Raw genomic sequence first — 27,854 nt, 5'->3', positions numbered from 1 at the left:
TATTTATATGATGCTACGGTGGGGACTCACCATCAGTCCTCACCATGAACCAAAGACTCCTACTTGCGACCTTTCTGACCATCTGTGTCTCCATTGGTAAGTGTGCGAAAATTTACTTTATGCTCGACCATGCCGAAATGTAGTAATTATACACCTGGTAGCAGCCCTTTAATGCACCTCACTAAAGTACACCTATTCATTATAGTTCAGATGTTCAGCCAATGAGAAATCACCATTGTACCATTATAAAACCGCAAGTATCGATTATTCTCGGATATGCAATCGAAAGACAATTAGCGAAACGTCACGGAGGCTCGAAATCCAATACTGTCGCAGAAGGTTATGTTCTGTTACTATAATAATTAGCGTCAATTGTAAATAATATTCAAATAAATTCAATTTGTCATCTCGTTTTTCAATGTCTATATCAATTTCAAGATTATATCAAGATTATGTTTATTTTACTCTCTAGATTATATCAAGGTCAATGTCGACATTTGTTCCTCGGAAAAAATCAATACTTTCGCGTCTGCGCACATCTCACAATTTACGAGATATTGCACAAGGTCAGTTCCGCTCCCCAGCCAGATAAGAATAACATGAATACTTATGAATAATTTCAAGTTAGAAATATGGTCGAGCACAAAACGTCGTATGAAACTTGCCTATAATGGTAATTAAGACGCTCGTATGAAAATTATGAAACTCGCTTGCGCTCGTTTGATAAACAAACATACTCACGTCTTAATTACTACCATTATAGGCTCATTGCATAATGTACTATTCTCCATTGTATTCAATTAGCCCCTATCTGTATCACAAAAGGTAGATTATGTTTAATAAATTTCAATGTTGCACATTGTGTATGTGTGTACACCATATATTGGGTATGTTGGTTGTATTTACGGAGTGGAAGTGATATAAACCTGCACATTTAAAGGGGGGATATTACACGAAAATAAACGGAAAGTCTCTTATAAATTTTGCGATTAAGTGCATGGTTAATTAAATAACTGCATCGAAATTTTAAAATCGCTGGCAACGTCGCAATGACCAAAATTCCACACAGAGGCATTGAACTCATCTGACGTCAGATGTAAACAAAAGGTTGCAAAATGCAGCAACGAGCAGTATCCATGCGTAGCACAAGCCGCTTAGGATTAATTTCAACGTTTAAACTCACCTTCAGGATGTAGGAGACGGGGTTTCCAAAGGAGAAGTTCCAGACGCCCCCCAATTACTTGTACACTGGGCTGCAAAAGAAATGCAGAGTCAAAGTCTCTATCGATTGAAACATTATCGGTTACTAGGACTTTTCTTAGGAAACAACAATAGAAATAGAGATACACAGAAGGCATTGCATTCAATTTTCAGTTGTTTCTGTATTTATAATAAAATTTTATATTTATTTTTATACAATATGAAACGTAACTGGCCGAGTATATCGATTGTAACAATGACAGCATCCATGGATAATAAGGAAGGCCGTGAAATACCATATAAACTGCAGCTTCACTATTTTCGTGTAGTATTCTTATTAATGTTGTAGAATAAAAGTATATTAAATCTTTGGTCGGCACATTAGTCAAAAATAATAATTTTTCAGGAGAGACTTCTTTTTAATTTACTCTTACTGAATATAAGTATAATAATGAAATTCATATATGTTAAAGTAAGACCCTTTTCAATTTAAAATACAAGAAAATTTATTATTTAAAAAATTAGAAAAAATATTAGACTTATGTGATAGGTAGAACAGAAAAATCGACTTTTTTGACTTACATGCCCTTTCCCGCCGACCAAAGAATTTAAAATCAATTTATATTAAATAATAACGTGGACATGTTAATAAAAGCCGTATTTACAGGTTTCTAAAAACTAATTTCCACCTCGCCATGTTTGCTAAAGTCCTCGGAAAACGGTATAATTTCGTATCGGCATTTCTTTTGCAGCCGTACACACGTTTCACGTATTTTAGCCAATTCTCGCTCATCCTGGCGAGAATCTCGGGATTGTTACTGTTTTAGACGTCGGCAGCCTCGAAAATACGACGATGCAGCTCGTCTACACAGTCTATTTCACTAGGTACTCTCAAGTCTAGTACATATATACAGTCATGAAGCTTGAGTTGTAAGGTTGCTTGGAACAATAGACTGTGCCGGTACTATTTCACATTGTCTGTAATGAGGCGATATTAGCGATCCTAGTGGTTAGCAACTATCTATGGATGCATATTTATTACGTATTGAGCTTCTTAACTGTATATATTTGACTGTGGTACTATCCTACCAGAAACCTTTCTGCATACAAGCCTTGAGCGGCGCGTAGTTACATTTCGTCTCTTCGTAAATTAAAATAATGTCCAGGTATTCCGAGTTAGAAAATCTCGGCATTGTGGCACACTACTTTGAATGGCAATTCAAGCTTCGCTTAAGATCGGAACATGCTAACACCCACTTCGACTGGATATTCACGTAATACTGGCATAAGACGAGCTGATTACCAATAACGTAAAGAAGTACCCCCTACGCCTATCGACAGAAAGTCAAGAACAGCTGACAGTATTGTCACGTCCAGTCATGTTAGTCAAGCAACAAATCTGCAATAATTTTTATTTAATTCACAAGAAAACCATCCTTTCTATCAAAATATGACAAAGCAGAAAAGTATTCTTTATTACATTCTCTATTAGCATTGACAGAAATCAAGATCCTAAGCATATTAATTATCCAGAACGACAACATTAAAATTTTCGAAAAAAAAAATAAGCTTTTTTTTTACTATAAACTTCCCACCGACATGGTATTAGCACAGTCACGAAGCTTGAGTTTATGAGGGTACTAGGAACAATAGACTGTGCAGGTACTAGTTCGCATTGTCTGTAATGAGGTGATAGTAGCGATCCTAGTGGTCAGCAACTATCTACGGATGCATATTTACTACGTATTGAGCTTCGTGACTGTATATACTAGACTGTGCTATTAGACTCTTTTGCTACACTCAATATGTTCAATTCACTCTGGAAACCTACTTCACTTATTTCACCTCCATCCTTTGTATACAGTAAATAAAAACCTATTATGAGTTTTGCAATTACGTGCATGGTTGATTAGAAAATTATACTGAAAATCTGCTCAGTTTGGCAACAGCGCATCGCCCGCTCACCTACGAATACATACACGAACTCGGGTCTGAATAGCAGCATTCCTTTCCTTAGACACTACAGTAGGGTTGCCAGATTTCCTAATGGCAGGAAATAACGATACGTGTTAATGTTTTTTATTTAATTCTAAGAAATCCGTCCATTTTATTCGAAAACTGCACAAGTACAAATCATTTCTTACCTATCAGTTTCTCTAATGGCAAAAAAAAAATCAGAATCGTAAAGACAGTCTTAAGGTTGGTTCACAATAAATCGGGAACGAGAACCAGGATGAAAACGAGAAGCAGAGGACGTGAATATGACAATTTTTGATTCACAATAAACCGAGAACATAGACGACTATACATATCGATATGTATGTCAATAACGATATGTAAAGTCGATATTACGCATTCTGACGTTATTTGTGTATAATTGACCAATGGCGTTCTCTCATGAGCACAAAGCAGCCAACATAAACACAGGTTAACCAACTTCGAAATTTCAACTGAAACATTTCATTAGGTACGGTACTATAAATATGCCCATGCATCTTTATTATCACAACCTATTTTAAGTCTACCATAACGTAAAATAATTAGAGAAGAAATATTTGTAATAGAACAAAAATGAAGACAACAGTAGTTATTGAATTGAAGCGTGAATATGTAGTGTGTAATACAACCAATACTGTAATAAAATATGATTCGCTTCCGATCGGTGTTCAAAGATGCAGCTCATCTTTATACGAGGCGCGCCGCTTATCGTAACACTCAATATTAGAATCTCATCAAATAAAACTTGCTCCATGATGCACAGCACAGAACAAAATAATGCATAGGTTATGTCACGGTCTTCTTGCTACAAAATATACGACGACAAAATAGCTTTTAGATGGCAATAGAATGAATCTAGTGGGCTGTGATCGGAAACGTGAACGCCAAAGTTGAAACTTGGCCAACTCTCCGTTCCCGATCCCGGGTTCCGGCAAGCTTTTCGTTAATTGTGAATGCTCACATTTAAATGTACACATTTTAACAATTTTACCGTTTTCGTTTTCCTTCCGATTCTCGTTTCCGGTTTATTGTAAACCAGCTTTTACCGGGTAAAATAGTGTTAACATTTAGGGGAATATTATTTTTTCTGAGAAAAGTATTAATTTGGGACTAATATAGTAATTTTTGTTGTATTTTATCCAAGGAATAAGCTGTTTAAATCTGTACAGTTATATCAATTCCACCCTGTACATACCAATCAAATCCGTTACTCAACAGCTAACGGAAGGCCAAGGATATCTGAATACTCAATGGTCTACCAACATACTCAATTTTTGCACAGGCGCATTCTTCATTTGTATGGATGTCTAAGTTAAAAATCTATTTTAAAAATAAAAGGAAATTCATGTTCTTTCTTCTGTTTCTTGTCTGCAGGAGTACACGTGTCGGCCGTCCCTCAGTTCAGACCTCCTAGCGTAAGTTGAAAGACAATGCCAATTGATAACAATTAAAATGAACACATCTTAGGACATAAGATTTCTTTTAATACATACAAAAATCCAAAATTAAGGTTAACGTAAAAAAATACAATAATAACACATCCTACGAGAGAGCGGTGTCCTTCAGATATCGATTCTCTTCTGGCTATGAAATTTAGGATTCAGGGGTAGAGTATGGCTATAAAGCGGGCCGTAGCCCTTTGTAAAAGATATTAATAGGGCATTTGCCTGGAGAGAGTAGAAAAACCACAAAAATCCCAACTCCGGATAGCCGGACATTTGGCTCGAACTTCGGACCTCTCGAGTAAAAGACAGGCATGCTAACCACGATAAAATCGTGCTCGGCATTATTATTATTATTATTATTATTATTATTATTATTATTATTATTATTATTATTATTATTAGCCGTACCCGTGCGCTCCGCTGCACCTGTTAGGAATAAATATAAAGTAATTACATAATTAAAACAGGAGATTTGATCCAGGGAACATTCGTGTTTGATAGAAGGATAAATCGTTTAATATGTTACTTAATTTAAATTGCATCCAAATAATTAAAATGCGATCATTTTGGTCCAGAGACACTCATTTGGTGCAATGACAATTCCTTTAACATGTTTCTTAATTTTTATTACATGCAACCATAGTTTAATGAAGATTGACATCATTTAGATTTAATGTGTATATTTTATTTTACTTGTTATAGGTTTCCATTGAATTATGGTAATAACTCAATTTTAACCCTTGTTTTCTACATATTCAGGAAATGGCGCTTGGCCCACTATGGTTCTGAACCCTTCAAATAATTTAAATTATATTATATAATATTACATATTATATTATATTATATTATATTATATTATATTATATTATATTATATTATATTATATTATATTATATTATATTATATTATATTATATCAGAAGTTACTATAATAACATTACAGCATTATGACCATCTAGAGAAACTACACTTTCCAATGGTGAAATAATAATTAATTATACAAATCGGTTAATTTAGCTTCCGATATTATTTCATACAAACACAGAAACATTCTCTGTACGCAATGCTTCATAGCTTTCGATTGTTGTTGTCCAAGGCCCCTTATAGACTAAGTCATTTGTTTTTTTATTTCATTACACCGCCTTAGATGGCAGTTATTTTAATTTTAAAACTCATTTATCTCGTTAAATATCAGTCCTATCAAAATTTTTCAAGAAATAAAACTTATCGGACATTATTTTTAAAGAAACTTTTGTTATGTAACATTTTTCACAAAAAGCAATAATAAGCGAGATATTTCGATTTATTTAATTCAGGCCCCCTTATAAACCCCGTTTTAAATAATGTATTTTGAATGCCATATAGCCTAAAATCTAAGTTGCAATGAACTGAATTTATATTCCAATTTTCATCGAAATCCGTTCAGCCATTATCGCGTGAAAAGGTAACAAACATACAGACAGACAAACAAAAATTTCAAAAAAGCGATTTTCGGTTTCAGGGTGGTTAATTATATATGTTAGGACCAATTATTTTTGGAAAATCGAAAATTACCAGAAATATTTCGATTACAGATTTATTATTAGTATAGATTATTATTATTATTATTATTATTATTATCATTATTATTATTATTATTATTATTATCATCATTATTATTATTAATGAAGGAATGGTGGAATACCGGTACGGAAACGAAACTAGGTACCGTCGAAAACCAGACACCAAGCACTGTTTCTCCGCCACAAATTTAATTCGAACCCAGGTTACTAGCATAGGAAGCCGACGCTTTACAATATGAATACAACGTAATATGTAAACGAGCAGTATTATTATGTACATAATCATGTACCGTACATGGTACAGTCCACACCTGTGAAGTAACGGTCAGCGCGTCTGGCTGCGAAACCAGGTGGCCCGGGTTCGAATCCCGGTCGGGGCAAGTTACCTGGTTGAGGTTTTTTTCCGGGGTTTTCCCTCAACCCAATACGAGCAAATGCTGGGTAACTTTCGGTACTGGACCCCGGACTCATTTCACCGGCATTATCACCTTCATTTCATTCAGACGCTAAATAACCTAGATGTTGATACAGCGTCGTAAAATAACCCAATAAAATAAATACATGGTACGGCAGAGGAATCGGACAATTTCCAAATGGAAATAACGCGGTAGTTACTGTATGTCTATTAAAACAAAATCTATTACTGCCAAAACAGCTGGCTATGTATGCCATTTTGTTGACATACATTTAGATTGTCTTGAAAATTATGTCCTTCAAATGATGTCCGTCTCTCTCTATGCACTCTTCAAGTGTCTCCCTGAAGTTGCGTGTCTCTCTTTCCAACATTTCGCCATCAACGTTGGCGATTTCCTGGGCAATGCCAATCTTCAGGTCATCATTTGTTTGGAGCCTGTTTACGTAGACTTTTGACTTCAGGTAACCCCACAGAAAGTAGTAGCAGATGGTAAGGTCAGGCGAGCGGGGAGGCCATGGAATGTCGCCACGTCGAGAAATGATGTGCCCTGTAAACATGCGGCGCAGAACTGTCATTGAATTTTCTGCCGTATGAGCCGTGGAATCATTTTCCTGAAACGTCCACACATGTGGAGTAACGGTCAGCGCGTCTGGCCGCGAAACCAGGTGGCCCGGGTTCGAATCCCGGTCGGGGCAAGTTACCTGGTTGAGGTTTTTTCCGGGGTTTTCCCTCAACCCAATATGAGCAAATGCTGGGTAACTTTCGGTGCTGGACCCCGGACTCATTTCACCGGCATTATCACCTTCATTTCATTCAGACGCTAAATAACCTAGATGTTGATAAAGCTTTGTAAAATAACCCAATAAAAAAAATCTTCCTGAAACCACACAATTTGTGTATCATTCCCACGTAGACGCCTACGCAGTTCTGGTTGAAGAAATGTCCTCAGCATTTCGACGTAGCGTTCACTATTCACTGTCACAGTGCTCCTGTTTTCCTAAAAAAAAAATACGGACCTATGACGCAGTATCTAGACACAGCACACCAAACTGTAACCTTTCAGTGAAGCTGATGCTCGTATAGTTCGTTAGGATTTAAAGTTCTGCTTATTAACATAACCATTTACATGGAAATGTGCCTCGTCACTCATGAACATAACTCCGTCAGCCAAAATTCCCACCATTCTCTCGGCGAATGTCCTGCGTTGGACATAGTCTCCCTCATTCAATTGCTGAACAATCACAAGTTTATATGGATGAGACTTAAGGCCTGAATGCAATATTCGGCGCACAGAACGTTCTGAAAGTCGCAGTGCTATAGCCTGCCGTCTAGCTGATCGATGTGGACTCCTCGTAACAGCCACTCTTACTCGCTCAATGTTATCTGGCGTTCGTACACTTCGAACGTGTCCTGGTGGTTTCTGTTGGCTAACATGAGAAACTATCACGACGCATTATGTGAGGATCGCGGAAGAACATGGGATATCATCATCATCATCATCATCATCATCATCATCTTCCTAACAGGTTATAGTCCTAGAAGGACTATTCCGGTCTACAAAAGTTTTCCCGCCATCTGTTCATAGGGCGACCCAGTGATCTTTTCCCTATTGGTCTGTAGTTCAAATCACTCGAGGAATTCTTGTTCTAGGCATACGCTTGACATGGTGAAGCCAGTTGTCTTGATACTGATGAATATACTGTAGTATAGGTTCCATTCCCAGTTCTTATAGAATGTCTTCATTTCTTTTATGATCCCATTCAGGGTATCCTGCTGTTCGGCGCATAAACTTCATTTCACTGGCAGTAATTCTATTTTCATCGCTTTTTCGTAAGCTCAAAGGACAGGCCTTGCTAAGGTCTTATACAGACGATTGCGGGTATGTTTCTGGACCAAAGAAGGTTTCATTATACTGTTGATAATGCCTGCAGATTTATTGCATTTAAACATTTTTGTGAGATATCTAGATGAGGTAGAGAGGAGAGTTTGAAACCAAGATAATTATTGAACTCATTAACCCTTTCTAAAATGTTACCATTTATATAGTCGGACCATCGGATCTGTGCCCCCGTAAGATATGCGAACTGAATCCTAATTCCTTCTCAGCCTCGGTAATTCATTTCTCTCCCTGCATTCCTATCTCTCTCTTTTCTATCTCTCTCCCTTTCTGTCCCCCCACTACTCACAATTTTGGCCTTCTTGCGGGACAGTTTACAATATTTGCACTTGCAGTCCAGTGTTGTCAACTCAACATGAATATTGTAGTACGGAGTGGTGAAAGAAATATTATTAAGCAAGTACGTAATAGCATTTTGCGATGAAGAGAAACAAACAGGTCAATATCTGTTTCCTATAAATCAGGAACGAAAAGAGCAACTGATATCACAGGTGAGGCTTATTTTATTTCAATTTATTATGTATTAAAATTACTTACTTAACTAATACTAATAATAAAACATTTTATGTAATTTATATAGGCAGGTCAGAACTCCTAATAAAGAAAATCAGGAGAGAGGGAGTCTGTGCAGGAAATGAAAAGCTAGAATCATCAGAGAAGAACAGACCAAGGGAACTTTTAATTATTGTAGATGATATGAACCGATGTATTTTAAGAAGAAAGATACAAGAATTTTATACCGTTCAGATAGAAGTTTCAACATTGAAGATATTACTGAAGCTTGCGAGAGAAGCAATAATTTCCAAGGTTGGAGAGAAAAACTACGGAAAGTGATTCGAGACATGGGATTTAGGTTTAAAAAATGTAGAAATACAAGATGTATTTTGATTGAAAGAAATGATATTGTAGCATGGAGGACCAGTTATTTATGACACCGTTTGACGGAAGTTTGGCAACATCCCTATTCGGCAAGGTTCGTGGCCTGCTGTTTAACGTGGTGGGAGGAAAGCGGGTGGAATGGAGTGAGTACAGGCGTTAACTTTTCCAAGAACGACGACAGCGCTGAAGGGGCACAGATCCGATGGTCCGACAATACAAATTTTGCTTCGTACAGGATCTTTGCCGCAGAATGCATTATTTTTGTTTTTCCCGTGGATATGTATATGCGATATTTATCAGCTATTAATTTTAAACTACAGACTGATCATTGTAATAATGATAATAATAAGAAAGTAAATGTCTCACTATAAAAAAATAAATTAAAATAAATTACACTGCAGGATTAAGAAATTCTTAGAATCTACGAATCTTTGTTCTATAACCAACCTTACAATACATTACAATTAAAGAGGCAAACATAACCTAATTCAATGAATGAAATACGAAGACAAACAGCTGTTTCATGTTATGACATAGTATGTTTATTGATATGACGACACTTGTAGCGTTTCATTGGTAATGTAGAACGCACTTTAATTCTTTCGTGGAACAGAAAGATATAACGTCATACTTTACAACAACTTTCATCAGTAATTTGTAATGTACAACACCATACCTTTGTGAAATAGGTTTTAATTTCCACTAATTTTTAATGACCCAGTTATAAACAATCAATTTGTATTTTGTGTTTCATTTGTGATCAGGTGCGGTTTTAAAATTATTTATGCTCGACCATGCCGAAATGTAGTAATTATACACCTGGTAGCAGTCCTTTAATGCATGTCGTTAAAGTACACCTACTCATTAAAGTACAGGTGTTTTCAGCCAATGACAACTCAGCTTACAGGTGTTCAGCCAATGGCAAGTCAGCTGTACCGTTATAAAACCGCAAGTATCGAATATTCTCGGATATGCAATCGAAAGAGAATTAGCGAAAAGTCACGGAGGCTGGAAATCCAATACTGTCGCAGAAGGTTATGTTCTGTTACTATAATAATTAGCGTTAATTGTAAATAATATTCAAATATATTCAATTTGTCATCTCGTTTTTCAATGTCGAATTCAATAATCAAGGTTATACCAAGTATAACAGGATTACATCAAGGTCAATGACATTATTGTTCCTCGGAAAAAATCAATACTTTCGCGTCTGCGCACATCTCACAATTCACGACCTAGAACAAGGTCACTTCCGATCTTGTCAGTTACAAATAAAATGTACACATCTGAATAATTTCAAGTTAGAAATATGGTCGAGCATAAAAAGTCGTATGAAACTCACCTATAATGGTAATTAAGAAGCTCGTATGAAAATTATGAAACTCGCTTGCGCTCGTTTCATAAACATCCATACTCGCTTCTTAATTACTATCACTATAGGCTCGTTGCACAATGTACTATTCATGTTTTAAATTCTGAAGAGTGTTGAGTAAAAAGTACTAGGGTACTGGATTACATTTAACTCCAATTCATCGTCTCCCATTGCACACACTTTTAAAAACTTCCTATATTTACGCTTTAGAAGCTTCACTTCTGCCGAACGTAGAGACTACACGCTCAATTTTTCATAATCCTGTGTTGCAGATATTTCCACAAATACCCACATTCAACAGAGACGACAATGGCCGTGTAAGTACCACCAGACTTACTTAATTGCTTACGCCTTCAGCGATAAGTATGCACTGTAATTAACAGTGAAATTCCTTAATTAACGATCCTTTTCAATAGAATTATTGTATTAAGAGACGATAAGTTGATGATATGGCGACAATGAAACAGTGTCAACATCGGAATGGCAAGAGCAGCCGAAGTTCTCTAGTAAATCTATTATACAGCCGCATTCTATCTACATATTTCACCAAATCTGCTCAGAAACATGATCACATCCGTTTAGTAAGAGGCCGTCAGCTACTAAGTGAACAACGACTGGGCCGGGTACGCACGGAGAGATAGAAAATACAGCGAGTGTAAAAAGTATTCGCACGATGGGTAATACAAATATATAGCAATAATAAATGCGCTTCAAATCCTATACCGTACTGTCAACATTTTAGACATGAACACAAGTTACGTACAAGTATACACATTCTCTGTTATTTGTTTACATATAAACACAAAAATAACTGCACAATTCTCAAAATAAACAATTATGTTTGATTAAAACACAATGATACTTACTTACTGGCTTTTAAGGAACCCGGAGGTTCATTGCCGCCCTCACATAAGCCCGCCATTGGTCCCTATCCTGAGCAAGATTAATCCAATCTCTGTCAACATATCCCACCTCCCCCAAATCCATTTTAATATTATCCTCCCATCTACGTCTCGGCCTTCCCAAAGGTCTTTTTCCCTCCGGCCTCCCAACTAACACTCTATATGCATTTCTGGATTCGCCAGACGTGCTACATGTCCTGCCCATCTCAAACGTCTGGATTTAATGTTCCTAATTATATCAGGTGAAGAATACAATGCGTGCAGTTCTGTGTTGTGTAACTTTCTTCATTCTCCTGTAACTTCATCCCTCTTAGCCCCAAATATTTTCCTAAGTACCTTATTCTCAAACACACTTAACCTATGTTCCTTTCTCAAAGTGAGAGTCCAAGTTTCACAACCATAAAGAACAACCGGTAATATAACTGTTTTATAAATTCTAACTTTCAGATTTTTTGACAGCAGACTGGATGATAAAAGCTTCTCAACCGAATAATAACAGGCATCTGTGTTTAATTTCCTCCCGAATATCATTTATATTTGTTACTGTTGCTCCAAGATATTTGAACTTCTCCACCTCTTCAAAAGATAAATTTCCAATGTTTATATTTCCATTTCGTACAATATTCTGGTCACGAGACATAATCATATACTTTGTCTTTTCGGGATTTACTTCCAAACCTATCTCTTTACTTGCTTCCAGTAAAATTCCCGTGTTTTCCCTAATTGTTTGTGGATTTTCTCCTAACATATTCACGTCATCCGCATAGACAAGCAGCTGATGTAACCCGTTCAATTCCAAGCCCTCTCTGTTATCCTGGACTTTCCTAATGGCATACTCTAGAGCAATGATACCAAACAAAAATACGGACAAAAAGTATTCACACACTGGTCACACTTTAGTCAGTTCCTTTTCAATTTCAATACTTTGTAAGGCAGGCCTTGCATTTTACAATAGCCTCTAACCTTCTGGGAATAGAATTAACTAAATTTGAAGTAATACTTGCTGGAATGTTCCACTCTTCTACGATTACAGTCTTTAGAGACTCTTTGCTGGTAGTATGCCTGGTTCTAAGTCTTATTTCTAAATAATCCCAAAGGTCTCGATTAGATTCATGTCTGGTGACTGGGGAGGTGTCTGAAGGTTCGAAGGGATGCTATAGAGGATCCACAGTCGAGTATTGTGGGTCGAATGTTTGGGGTCGTTGTCTTGCATGAATATGAAATTGTCTCCGATGCCCAATTTTTGGGCACTTGGCACTACATGATCCTTCGGAATATCAGTGTAACGTTGGTGATCCACATTGCCCTCTGCAAAAGCCAACGACTCCACTCTTGATGAACTCATGCACCCTATACTAGCATTCAACCTCCACCGTGTTTCACTGTGAGATGAAGATGAAATAGATCTAGCCACTAGAGGGAAAGAAACTTCTAAGGAAGAAAGGGCTACTATCATTCGTCTGCATAATCAATGCAAAACACTACTAATACTACAATTACATATAGTAAGACAGTAAAAAAATTAGGGGTATATTTAGATTCAAATTTAAATTTTCAAAGTCAAGTGACCTACATATGTAAGAAAACTTTTCCCATAATTCATTCCCTCAAACACTTAACCAATGTTTTACCTCTCAGCCTTAAAAAGAACCTGATCCAAACTTTAGTGATGCCCCACTTCGATTATTGCGATTCTTTATTCACGAATCTAAATACTGATCTTGCCCATAGACTACAGCGTGTTCACAATATCTGCGTTCGTTTCGTTTGTAATGTTATAAAATTCGATCATGTAATACCGTCACTAGAATTGTTGTCTTGCAGCCCACTTAAGGAAAGAAGATTCTTCAACTCTCTCTTATTACTATTTAAAATCATCCACACCTCCACGCCCTCTTACCTAGCATCTCGTTTTGTTTACCTTCCACTACCTCGAACCCGGAACATGTACCTTCTCTCTATTCCTCTGCACAGAACATCCTTCTATTCATCATCTTTCAGCATATCTACTCCACGCCTCTGGAATTCTCTCCCTGACCACGTCAGAGACTGTCGGACAATATCAAAATTCAAATTTAAATTAAAAAATCACATTCTAGTTCGTGGAATTGCTTGTTGAACACATGTCAGGTTGCGCAACTTCACCTTAACCCATGACATGTAGTAAATATTGTAACTATGCTGTTGTAAAATTGACAATTAATATGTAATGTATTTATTATTATTATTATTATTATTATTATTATTATTATTATTATTATTATTATTATTATTATTATTTTCAGTTATCAATATCATCATTGCTATCTCTGTTTTCTTTCTTTTCGTTGTATTAGCTTGATGAGAGCTCTATAATGTACTTTTGACTCTGTTGACCCTCTATAGGGCTTTAACTTAATTTGTATCATTTTCATCAGTGTTTGTATTTCTTTTTTGTATTTATATGTGCTATCTCGTAGGATGGAAGAGAAGGCCTTATGGCCTTAATCCTGTCAGGTTAAATAAATTATTATTATTATTATTATTATTATTATTATTATTATTATTATTCTTTTCCAGTTCAGCATTTTTTTTTTCTCCACACGAAACTTTTCCCATCAGACTGAAATATATTGAACTTATTTTCATCAGTGAAAAGCATTCTGTTCCAAAATTCCTGGGACCGGTCAAGATTTGTTTCAGCAAGTCTAATCTTTTACTCTTATTAACTTTCCTGATGTAGTATTTCCTATGGTCGATTCTACCATGGCATTCGCTGCTCCTTAGGCAATTTCGGATTGTACTGTTACACACACTTACACCGAGATCACATCGAAGCTCTGCCGCACTAATATGTGGATTCTTTTTAATTTTTCGTATGATTGCTCTGCCACTGTATTCATTTATTTTACACGGCCGACCACGTCTCCTTAAATTTTCGTTCGATTTTCTTTCCCCGTACCTGTCTACGATTCCCTTGATGGTTGACTTACCTGTATTCACAATCACTCAGTGTTTTGCATTGATTATGCAGACGAATGATAGTAGCCCTTTCTTCCTTAGAAGTTTCTTTCCCTCTTCGTCCCATTTGACACGATAGCTATATACTACTTGTGATTCTAGAATCAAACAGACTTGCAACATGCATTACGAGCGTTTTCTTAGTACCATGTGCCTACTGCAGCCGTGGCGAAAATGCGGCTCACGAGCACATTGTGGCTCGCAGTGCTTTTCTCTCGCTTCCTACCTACAACCCCCACCCTCTTACTCACTGGAGTCAAACTCCGTTCCATTTGTATTTGTCTCTGACCTGCGAGTGGCGTATCGTCGCAATATCTCTCTCGAAACCATGCACCTCTATAAAAAACAGTAGTTTCAAGTAGGATGGGAGGACGCATTCTTTTGCTTACAATATGATGAAAATATTAAATGAATGATTTGTTCACAAATATTACTAGGAAAACGGTTGTATAACATAAAACGGCATTATAAGTTACTACGTGTTACTGATGAAACATTAAAAGGTTAAGTGTTATTATTATTATTATTATTATTATTATTATTATTATTATTATTATTATTATTATTATTATCACCTCTGTACGTCGATTCTTTTTCAGCAGATGTACGAATAATGCGGTTAGATTTTCAATTTAAACTCACAGATTTACAATGTGACGTTAAATGAAAGCTAGATGTAAGGACTTGACAAATGTTGAACTTTTCAAATCTTTGGAAAAAAAATAAATATTTGAAGCTTCGTTCTTTCGCCTACTCTGTTGAAGCCATGTTCGCTGTAACTTACGTTTGTGAAAAATTATTTTCAACAATGAAAATAGTAAAAACCAAATTTAGATCACGACTGACAGACAAATACCTTCGTGATCAACTACGACTGGCAGTAAGTGACATAATTCCTGATTTTGAAACTCTGTCGCAGAGACATTCTGAAGACAGTTAATTTTAGGTTGTGATAATGTGTCCTATGTTTGCTTGTTCATTCCTTTCTTCGTTACACGTCCTAAACATTAACTTCCCCTTCGGGTGTCCGCCTCCCTCCATAGGTGCTATGCACGTTGCAGCTTACACAGTGGCTCGGCGCACCATGGCCTTTTCGCCACGGCTGGCCTGCTGCATTCCGCATGAGTGCTTTCAATCGTCAACAGAGATGAGTGTGCGAATACTTTTTACGCTGTAATTTCGTTAGGCATTCAATTTATTGAACTATGACAGAACTTACACGCAAAATTATGAAAATTTATTTTGTGTACTTGCTATGTGATGCATTATTATTATACGTGAACAGTTTATTTCATACCAAGAGTTAATAGTACTTCATTTACGTCTCAATTTGTAGTAAAAAAAAATCGTCGTGCGAATTCTTCCCACATTCACTGCAGTTTGCTTCTAAAATGAAAATTTTAATTGCCATTAATTTTTAATAATCCAGTTATAAGCAATCAATTTGTTTGTTGTACTTCATTTGTGATCAGGTGCGGTTTTCAAATTATTTCATGTTTTAAATTCTGAAGAGTGTTGAGTGAAAAGTACTAGGGTATTGGATTACATTTAACTCCAATTCATCGTCTCCCATTGCACACACTTTTAAAAACTTCCTATCTTTACGCTTCAGAAGCTTCACTTCTGCCGAACGTAGAGACTACACGCTCAATTTTTCATAATCCTGTGTTGCAGGTATTTCCACCAAGACCCATATTCAACAGAGATGGCGATGGCCGTGTAAGTACCACCAGACTTACTTAATTGCTTATGCCTTCTGTGATAAGTATGCACAGTAATTAACAGTGGCGTCGCATGAAATTTTGAGCAGGGGAAGCTAACTCAAGTTGTCTTTCATGCAATATGAGAAAATGTATTACAAAAATACAGTCTTAAAATAAATAGTAGTCAATGTCAAGTCAGCAATCGAAGATTGGTTGGAACCTCGTAAATAACACCAATAAGCCTAGATCATATATGTAACAGATGTGTCGGGCTTATAGGCTTTGAGGTTAACAACTTTTGTCAGGTTTACTACGCTGCCATCTAGTTGCTACATAAGGAGTCACGTCATAATTCCCATTTGAATTGCATTAGCGACTATGCTGCCATCTCGTGTTCGTTTACGGTGGACGGGTGGCGATCCTGGCGGTTGTTCTCTTCAAAGTGCTGCCGATTTTAACGTAGCGAGGAGTTATCTGTTACATATATGATCTAGGCAATAAGGCATGACCTCAAATGATACGTAGTAAAATATGATTTCTCGGTTTACATATATCTCTAACAAATAGACACGTATACGTATAACATTAGCTCACTCCCTGTCATACTTAGAGAAATCACAATATTAGTATCATTACGTAAGTATGCGTCTGTCTTTTGGTTGTGTCCTTCATTGACAGCAAGGGAGTCGGTCATTTGTTTTTTAAGTCACACTTTTATTCGTAAGTCAGTCTTGATAATATAATTGTCCTAAAAAAATTAAAGTAAATTGGTGTCAGGAACTGTTATTTCGCTCATTATTTATTACATCAGCCACAATGCACACTAACACTTCAACTGAACACAACTGACGAAAAGGGATAACTCGGAAATCACTTATTTTAAATGTCAAAGCTAGCTTCTTGCGGGCCTTGCGACCAGGATAGTTTAGTTAGAAAGGGATGGAAAATCTGCGGGGTGGGTTACACAAAAGAAACCAGTTTGCTTGGAAGCTGATGTGTGCAGGCTTCTTGTTTACTGCTGCATCACAAATCATCCTGAGCTGCCGCATCACAATATTTAACGCCTAAATATAAATTCTATTAAAATTAATAAATAATTTTCTCCATAAACTGCAGGTTTATTATGAGATTATTATTAACTGGGGAAGCTAAGCTTTTTAGCTTACATTGACGCTACGCCACTGGTAATTAACAATGAAATTCCTTAATTAACGATCCTTTTCAATTGAATTATTGTATTAAGCGACGATAAGTTGATGATATGGCGACAATGAAACAGTGTCAACATCGGAATGGCAAGAGCAGCCGAAGTTCTCTAGTAAATCTATTATACAGCCGCATTCTATCTACATATTTCACCAAATCTGCTCAGAAACATCATCACATCCGTTCAGTAAGGGGCCGTCAGCTACTAAGCGAACGACGACTGGACCGGGTACGCACGGAGAGATAGCACAGAATTTTCTTCTAAAATAAAAATAGCTAAAGTTTACTAATTTTGAGGTGCTGAACACTAAAATAACAATGAAAACTGTTGATTGGATCTTGCTTGGCAGGGAGAGACAAGGCAGAGCCTTCTTCAGTTACAAGCCGAGCATGGGTAGGTTTGGCAACGCAGAATGGAGGCGGTCGGAGGCGAAATAAAGGCATGACGTTTGACGTTTTAGTGCTTTGATTTCGTTGTCACATGTGCATTTTCGACATTAATTGATACAAAACTAAGTGCATATGATCAAGATTCAGCGTATTGATGTACGTAATTTATTACGGAATCCGAAATGGTATTTTATTTTAATTTCAGAATACCGCGTAAGTACTTGCATACAGCCACTTATAACTTCAAAAAAATTAAAATCATACGCGTTTTCAATTGATGGTACTAGGGAAAATAAATAAATACTTAAAGAAATGTTACTTGTACCAAAAATAAATAAAATAACGACGTACTTTCGCAATACCCTATTCCAATCAATTAACCATTATGTGGCTATTAAATTGACAATGTTTTGTCGCTTTATGTTGTTTCACCTCTGACGTGAAAGGTCTAGAATATCATATAGGCCTACATTTTAATTCCATGTGATCTGTCGTGTTTTCAATAAATATTTCCGATACCCAGGAAGCCAGTTTTAGTTTGAACCTGGCCAGTCATCATAACAATACTGTTATCCTAAATTATTTGTTATAAATTTTTTAAAATATAATTTTAAATAAGTCAAGGCCAAGTATAAAGATCTATGAAAAAAATAAGAAAAATACCTTCAACATACGTAACAAAACACATCATTATCTATTAAGTATGTGCCAATTAGCGTAAACTTAGTGAACTTTAAATCCTGTAAATAGGAAGTGAAAAGAACCATGTTTATAATCAATTTACTACAAAAGGAATAATATTAATAAATAAACCTTGAAAACCAACCAAGTGAGTGTATGCATCTACAAACTATAGATCGTTCTGACGTATAGCAGGCATTCCGAATCTCCAAAACTGCAACTTATTTTATGGGATCACAAAACAGCTGTTTACAATGAACTTGAAAATCAACGGCGTAACTTTATTGATATAGCAGGCGAGACCCAACAATCTGGCTACAATTCTGATACACCACAAACCACAAGTAAGACTATAAAAATGTAGTTAATACAATATTTAATATTTACTTTGTCATCACTAGACTTCGTTGAATTGCCACACGCAGCATGCAATGAGGTTGCCGATGTACGGTAGTATAGAGGAGGCGAGCGACCGCCCGGTCTCGTAGTACAAGCAGTTCATGTTAAGAGTTGTGACCGGTCCAAATAGATAGAGCAGCTACAGCTAATGTATACCTATGTAAGCACTTGTTTTTGCATTACTGTGGTTGGAATAGTCAAAGTTTAACATTTGTTCAGTGCAGACAAGAATTCAATCAAACATACTACAATGAGAGTGTTGCTGTTCCAAATAATTACTCCTGGAATACCCTTACCCCCGCAGCCTGTCTTGACCCGTTGGGGAACGTGGTTGAATTCTGTTAATTATTATGCAGAACATTACGGCAAAATAATGGAGGTAATTGATGCACTGGATAGCACAGACAGTTCCGCTGTTGCAGCTGTAAAATCATTGCCTTCTGAACAGCTATTGAAAGATATTCTGTCATTGATTCTAATTATAAAATCGTGTCCAAAAGCATCATCCTGTTAGAATCGTCTAAACTACAACTCTCAGAAGCCCTTAATATAGTGGATTTATCACATACCATTATCCAAAATAACAATTCACTAATTTCAGAAAAAGTGAAATTTAAGTTGAGAAACATTATTGCTAAAAATTCTGCCTATTCACAACTTCGTATTATAAATTATGTACTATCAGATCACGACAAGACGTCTGAAGTTGGTGTACTAAAAAGTAGTGACTTCCCGTTCTTAAGAAATGCACGTATTACATCGTGTGACGTTGAACTACAAGTTCCCAATATACAAACTGTTTAAGTGACCATCGGAGGAGGTTACTTTGCAGTCGGTCAAAATGTACGTAACTCTTTACTGCAATGCACATATTCATGGATGATGTATCTTACATTAAATTTTAAGAGTTAATATATCTCACTACAAAATAATTGTATATTTACGTGTTTAGACATTTCCTACTTCAATGATCATTCATTACATTTCTTGAATGTAGGATACAGGTTTTATTGTAACCGCAGTATACTGCTCAGTGTTTACATCAGAGACACGCCCCCTTCTCATACAGTCTATACTGCGTGCACAGTAAACCTTGCGAATCTCGTGGAAATTCCACGAAGTCTAGTCACCACTAACCGTAAAAATTTCCAAAGACTGCAACCATTTTTTTTTTTCATTTATTGTCCTGTTTTTATCGCCAACACGCACATAGTTTATAATAAATCAACAATTAACGTTTGGTACGACCGCGAACATAATTCCATCGACACACACTTATATTGTAACATTAATTTACATTGAAAATCGGCATTAGCACACACACGTGTTCTGTATGGTCGGCCTCCGATTGACAGTTAATTACAGTGTTGCCGACGTATGGCTCCGGCTTGTAACTGAAGAAGGCTCTGGACGAGGGCATCAGTCAGCACAGCATACATACAGAGGTGTGAAAATTATTAGAATAATCTTAATTTTAAAGGTTTTTTAGTAGTTCCTTCACAAATATTCATTGAATTGATGAATATTGGTATATAATATTACTATACTGATGTAGGATATATTTACTACTAACAATGGCGGAAAGCATTGTTGTACATTGGTATTTTTCTTATTTTACAATTGTTATGGGAATTCAGAAATTATTATATTATGTTGGCGGAATTGGAAACATCAAAAATTAATTAAGAAATGCTTTAAACAAATTGTTCTTTGCGTTTACATTGTTGTGAAGGTTCAAATGAACGTATACATCTGTTTTGTGCATATAATTTTTTATGTTTCCAATTCCGCCAACATAATATAATAATTTCTGAATTCCCATAACAATTGTAAAATAAGAAAAATACCAATGTACAACAATGCTTTCCGGCATTGTTAGTAGTAAATATATCCTACATTTGTATAGTAATATATACCAATATTCATCAATTCAATTAATATTTGTGAAGGAACTATTAAAAAACCTTTAAAATTAAGATTATTCTAATTATTTTCACACCTCTGTAGTTAGGATCATTTAGCAACGCTGTATTTTACTGTTCTCGTTGCAGCCAGTTGCATCATATAGCACACGTGGCATTAGCTTACCACACAAACTATTCTCAGTAGTTCGTATTCCGTCACGCAGTTGAATCACTTCGGTTAAAATATCATGACGACTGGTCCTAGCCTGAGAGGATGAAAAGATAGGAGGAAGCATAAGCTTGAAACGGTGGAAACAAAAAGGTGTATTAATATGGCCGTCAAATTACCCATAGTTCATCTCTTTTCCGGTGTGCAATCAGCTGTTTTCTTAGTATTATCACAGGCTACTGTATACAGCCACGAACCTTGGGATGATTTTTTTGCATTTCTCGCGATAGTTGCTAGCCGCTTGGAGCGCTGTAAGTACTAGGAACAATAGACTGTGTCACTGCCATCGTGATCTAATACAGGCCGTAAGGCAGGCTATGTGACTCGCTTAACCCGATCACGAAGGGCGGCGTTTCAACCATATAAATTAATTGGAATGCATAAAGAGTAACATATATTTATCTAAAATGTAGTGTAATTGCATTAATAAAATTTAAAACAATGATTAGGAGACACCTCAGACATAATACCTTGCGAGTTAAGATGTAATATTATTTTTTGTGTGAAAATTACGTTGTGTATATGTGTAATACCTGCCTTTATTTCGATTAAATATTGTAAAATTCTTGTACATTCATTTATGCACGATTCAATAATTTTCAGTTGCACCGTACCAATAAAAAATGTTATGTTTTATTTAACGACGCTCGCAACTGCAGAGGTTATATCAGCGTCGCTCCCCGTACGAATATTTAGATATGTTGAAATTATGGGTTATGTTTACTGTACCAGTTGCCCCTTTCTGTCTAATTGTAGTGGTCTCCAATGCCCTGCCACTACATATGTATGTTATGTCATATGGAAATTATAGGTTATGTTTACTATATTTAACTCATATTCCTATATTCGCAATTATACAGTATAATTAAACATAATGACACCCGTCACATTCTATTTGTCTGTATTTTAATACTACAATTGAGTAATGAATTATTGTATTTATCTACTACCTAAGAGACGAAGTAATACAATCGTACGTACACTAATTTATAGAAGTGATATAGAATATTTTCTGTCTACAATTAAGGAAGGTAGATGTGCTAAATTAAAATCACAATATAAATTCGTTTTTATTGAACCTCAAAATAGCTTCCATCTAAACTTAAAATGTTGATGCGAACAGATTATGTTAACACGTAAAATTCTCTTCACATTAAAATAACACAGTTTTGTAATTATTTCTGCAACATATGTAACAAGAAGTAAACGGAACTTATGGACACATTACACTAAATACAACTTAGCAATGATACGCAATAAAGTTATAATATAATATTTCACTGAGCTCCATACACTGAAATAGAAAACCCGAACATACATTACGGCCTGGTATAGATCGAAAAGGCATTGACTGTGCCGTATTTCGCTTTGTTGTGAAAGTTTTGTAAACTGTAAAATGTTCGTTATTGGTTGTAATAACTGTAAATGGCTAAAATACAATAATTTGAATAATAATATGGGACAAGGAGACGTTTGTGGCACTATAAATATTGTAAGAAAAAGAGGTCAGAGTTATCCTTCTTCCGAAAGATCCAGGAAAGTGAGTTTATAAAATATGCCTTATGAAAATAATATATAAACCTCATGCATTTCATATTTCAATAGTGGAAGGAAGGTGTTAATTTTTTCAAAAGAATACGCTATCGAAAGTACAATACATTTTATCGCCTGCTAGGGAAAGGGTCTGTGATGAGGCGATAGTAGCGATCCTGGTGGTGAGCAACTATCTATGGATGCATATTTCAACTGTCTATGTTTGCATATTTAGTAAGTATTGAGCTTCGTGATTGTATAATTATACTAGACTGTGCTATTATTACGATTACGAATTCTGTTTCGTGTTTTTGTATTTCAAAAGCGTAGTCAAATTCAGCGGGTGTTATTTTTATTTTATGAATAAGCTTATATTCTGTTCGGTTCATCTGTAGAATATGTCCCCCCTATGCTTTAACATATGAAGGAGTGGCAACATCCTTCTTGATAAAAGAATGTGGAAATGAAATGTTCAGTCCATGTCACAACCGTAACACTTTTAATAAATATACAGTGAAATGTACAGGGACATCATTTTATTTTTACTTCAATTTTTATTTTACCTGAGTTTTTTAATGTACTTCACTCCCACCCCTTCTACTAATGAAGTTCAACTATCCTCCACACGGAACCAAGACCGCATATAGAGTCATAGTAGTCTTACGGTCATAGTAAACAGTATGTTCCAAAAATATGTTCGCGTTTTCCAGTGATGAAAGAGCTTTCAATATTGAATCATTTTCGCACAGGTACTGTCGTCCGTTTGCCTAGGTCGCATCCCGGTTTCCCCCACCAGCTTCTATTCGCGTCTTAGCTCTTTTCTGAGAACATTAATTTCTGTTAGGAATTGGACGTCTACGTAATATTATACCCATACAATTGTTTAAAATAACTTAAATGAAAGGGCCTTATTAAGTAATTAACTGTCACGTGATTTTCTCCCTTTCTACGACCCTGCGACATAACCACTTGGACGGACAGTAAATAGCATGTCTGAGTAATTTTATCTTTTCGGATCGGGCAGAAGTGAAGATTGAATTTACAGTACGTAAGGTACTCTTTTATAGAGTAGGTACAGAATTATTTCAACATGAGTTACTAGTACGAAGGACGAAACTGGTAATTGGAATTAGATGCAATAGTCTACAGCGCGATAATATGCACATTAGAACTGAAGCCTGTATCGAAATGAACGGCCACCATTTTCAAAAATGTGTTTAAATATCCATGTTATGATTATTTTTCAATTTAACTTCATTCTCTATATTGTACGCTAATGTGCTGTAGAAAGTATAATATACACTGCATAATGAATACGTCCACATGGACAGCTCAGTTCGTGAGTAAAAACACTCATTGTTAATACTGTATTGTATTTTGATTAAACAAAAACCTACTGAAAATGATCAAACTGAAAATCGCGATATTTCCTAGTTTACGTAAATGGATGAACTACTTTTCTTTCCTCCTATATCTAGTAAAGTGATTTGTTTGTACATTACGCCAGTATCATCGAAGTCCAGTCATGGAAGGGGGTAGCAAACGGCGTTGATCCAAAGGTATAGCCAGGTTAATATTAAAAATGTTAGTAAAAATAAAATGATGTCCCTGCATTAGATTAAATTTAACCCTCCTTGCACGAACTTTTAAACGCTTACTACATATTTACGCTTTAGAAGCTTCACTTCTGCCGAACGTAGAGACTACACGCTCAATTTTTCATAATCCTGTGTTGCAGATATTTCCACCAATACCCATATTCAACAGAGATGACAATGGCCGTGTAAGTACCACCAGACTTACTTAATTACTTATACTCTCTACTATAAGTATGCACTGTAATTAACAATGAAATTCCTTTAATTAACGATTCTTTTCAACTGCAAAATATTGTATTGAGAGATGATAAGTTGATGATAATGCGACATTGAAACTATGACATCATCAGAACGGCAAGAAGAGACGAAGTCGCATACTATCTATATATTTCACCAAATCTGCTCAGAAACATCATCACATCCGTTTAGTAAGAGCCCGTCAGCTACTAAGTGAACGACGACTGGGCCGGGTACGCACGGAGAGATAGCACATAATTTTCTTCTAAAATGAAAATAGCTAAAGTTTACTAATTTTGAGGTGCTGAACATTAAAATAACAATGAAAACTGTTGATTGGATCTTGCCTGGCAGGGAGAGAGGGAGGGCATCAGTCAGCACATCATACATAGTTATACTGGTGACAGACTACAGTACTAATCGCCTTTAGCTCCGATCGCGATTACCGAAAATGTGGTACACACTAGGTCACGTCAACAGCTGAATTACCATAGAGGAAACGATTTTCTCTATGTACATGCGTATATGTTTGTTCCCCTCCTGGACAACACCTAAAGTTCATACTTTCTTTTGATGTTTGTTCATTGTTTCCCCCCCCCCTTTTTCTTGTTGTTTCTTGCAGCTTGATATGGGAATTTATTTGTTAAAATTGTTATATGGTTTACAATGTAAACTGATACAATTTATATCATTACTATTTATATTATTTTGAAAAGAGATTTTATAACCGATAAAATTTATATCGTCCTGCCAAAAATTTATATTATTTTGTAATAAAACACATTTTTAAAATCAACCCTAACCTCAACGATAGCGTCGTAATGGAGACTGAAATTGAAAATCTGAAAAAGAAACCAGTTTCAGGTTCTAATCCATTACTTACTGACATGAAAGATCTTTCAGCAGCCTTCTATTTCTTTCTATATAGGTATATGAAACATGAATAATTCGTCTGTCATTTGTTAATATATTTCTTTTTACTTTTCTCACATCTGCATTAAATTTCTCCACTACGTCTAATAGTAGCCCAATTCATTTTCTAGCCATTCATTTTCGTTTCTATTTCATATAATACAATGGAAGGGGTAACAAAATTCCACAGCAGAAGCTATCACGACTTCCTAAATAATATAAATCAGGTGATTCGAAACCAAAGATTACTAAAATGTTACTTTCTTCCACTGGGCCGTGCCTCAGCGCGATTATCTTGTTCTGGAAACAGGATTTAGCTCCTGATCGCGATCAGGACGGTGACACACTACAAACCCGATCACGATTAGTGACTGTAGTCTGTCACCAGTATTATGATCATTTAGCAACGCTGTATTTTATTGTTCTCGTTGCATCATATTTTACATGTGGCATTAGCTTACCACACAAACTATTCTCACTTTCGTTAAATCATGTCGACTGGTCCTAGCCTGAGAGGATGAAAAGATAGGAGGGAGCATAACTTGCAACGGTGGAAACAAAAAGGTGTATTAATATGGCCGTCAAATTACTCATAGTTCATCTCTTTTCCGGTGTGTAATCAGCTGTTTTCTTAGTATTATTACGATTACGAATTCTGTTTCGTGTTGTTGTGAATATTTTAAAAGTGTAGTCAAATTGAGCGGGTGTTATTCTTTTAATAAATAAGCTTATATTCTGTTCGGTTCATCTGTAGAATATGTGTCCCTATGCTTTAACATATGAAGGAGCGCCAACATCCTTCTTGATAAAAGAATGTGGAAATGAAATGTTCAGTCCATGTCACAACCGTAACACTTTTAATAAATACAGTGAAATGCACATCGATATAATAATCTACTAATACTCCTGTTACCTCCATATCCATTCTAAAGCGTTTACGTATGATTGAAACCGATAGCAGCAATTTAATATTTGGCAGTATTTCGCGGAGGATTATGGGGCCTAGAATGTGTAATTTTACGTCATATCCGTCGCACCGATTTCAAGTATTTTTCCTTGAATTGCTCCCTCCTGTCCTTCTAGCCTCTTAGGTCCTATCGGCATATCGCACTCCCAGTTAAATAGTGTCGTAATTGGAAATTTGTTTTTTGTAGAGATATGATATTTCTTAGTAAAATACTGCTGTAATAGTACATTATGCAACGAGCCTATAATGATAGTAATTAAGACGCAAGTATGTTTGTTTATGAAACGAGCGCAAGCTAGTTTCATGATTTTCATACGAGCATCTTAATTACCATTATAGGCAAATTTCATACGACTTTTTATGCTCGACCATATTTCTAACTTTAAATTATTCAGAAGTATTTATTTTATTTGTATCTGACAGAAGATCGGAAGTGACCTTGTTCATAGCTCTTGAATTGTGAGATGTGCGCAGACGCGAAAGTATTGATTTTTTCCGAGGAACAATAATGTCATTGACCTTGATGTAATGCAGAGAATGTATAACCTGGAAATTGATTTAGAATTGAAAAACGACATGACAAATTGAATTTATTTGAATATTATTTACAATTAACGCTAATTATTATAGTAACAGAACATAACCTTCTGCGACAGTATTGGATTTCCAGCCTCCGTGACTATTCGATAATTGTCTTTCGATTGTATATCCGAGAATAATCGATACTTGCGGTTTTATAATGGTACAATGGTGATTTCTCATTGGCTGAACAACTGAATTATAACGAATAGGTGTACTTTAATGAGTTCCATTAAAGGGCTACTACCAGGTGTATAATTACTACATTTCGGCATGGTCGAGCATAAATTTTTTTTGTCCACTGATATAATTTTTGACGTGAGAATTATGGTATAATTACATTATTTTGCATATACTACAATTTTCTGCATAGGTCAGAAATCCTGGTCGCGGTCCTTTCTGGAGTCAAATTAATGATCTCCTCCAAGGTCATTCATCTACACCCCAAGTAACAGACAGCACAACAGCAGCTTCAAAAGCTGATACTTCGTCAGCGGCTCCAGGGGCAGAGACTTCTACAGAAGCTCCGGCAACAGAAATTGCAACAGAAGTTTCAGTACCTGAAGATTCATCCGAGGGTCCAGTAGCTGACAGTCCAACTGCCGATCCACTGTCTGATAATTCAACTGAGGAACCTGTAACTGGCGATCCGACTGAGGATCCAGCAGTCTAACTTCTGATCCAATTGTGAAGAATTCAACTATACGAATATCTACATTACTCCTAAAATCTTCTGTATCGGATGTTTAGTGAATTCAGGAATAAAATAGCATGTATCGGAATCAAGTAGACCTACATATACAGTTATAATTTTATAGGTCTAAATAAAATTATTAAATGCAGTGTA

At 35.9% G+C, this 27,854-nt stretch overlaps 1 protein-coding gene across 6 annotated transcripts; it reads left to right on the top strand.

Annotated features, from left to right (window-relative positions):
• Positions 1-27,854, top strand: LOC138700332 (uncharacterized). Of its 6 annotated transcripts, XM_069826886.1 has the most exons (6): positions 5-96; positions 4,573-4,613; positions 11,040-11,084; positions 16,344-16,388; positions 24,453-24,497; positions 27,381-27,854. In XM_069826886.1, exons 1-6 carry the CDS (start codon positions 45-47, stop codon positions 27,678-27,680), a joined length of 528 nt encoding a protein of 175 aa, XP_069682987.1. In that variant the 5' UTR covers positions 5-44; the 3' UTR covers positions 27,681-27,854. The 6 variants fall into 6 exon arrangements, with proteins under 6 accessions (XP_069682992.1, XP_069682988.1, XP_069682990.1 ...); XM_069826887.1 differs by lacking the exon at positions 24,453-24,497 and having other exon boundaries at positions 2-96; XM_069826888.1 differs by lacking the exon at positions 11,040-11,084 and having other exon boundaries at positions 4-96.

This window comes from Periplaneta americana, chromosome 5 (genome assembly GCF_040183065.1).
Source record: "Periplaneta americana isolate PAMFEO1 chromosome 5, P.americana_PAMFEO1_priV1, whole genome shotgun sequence".
NCBI lineage: Eukaryota > Metazoa > Arthropoda > Insecta > Blattodea > Blattidae > Periplaneta > Periplaneta americana.
This window is presented reverse-complemented; position numbering and strand designations above follow the sequence as displayed.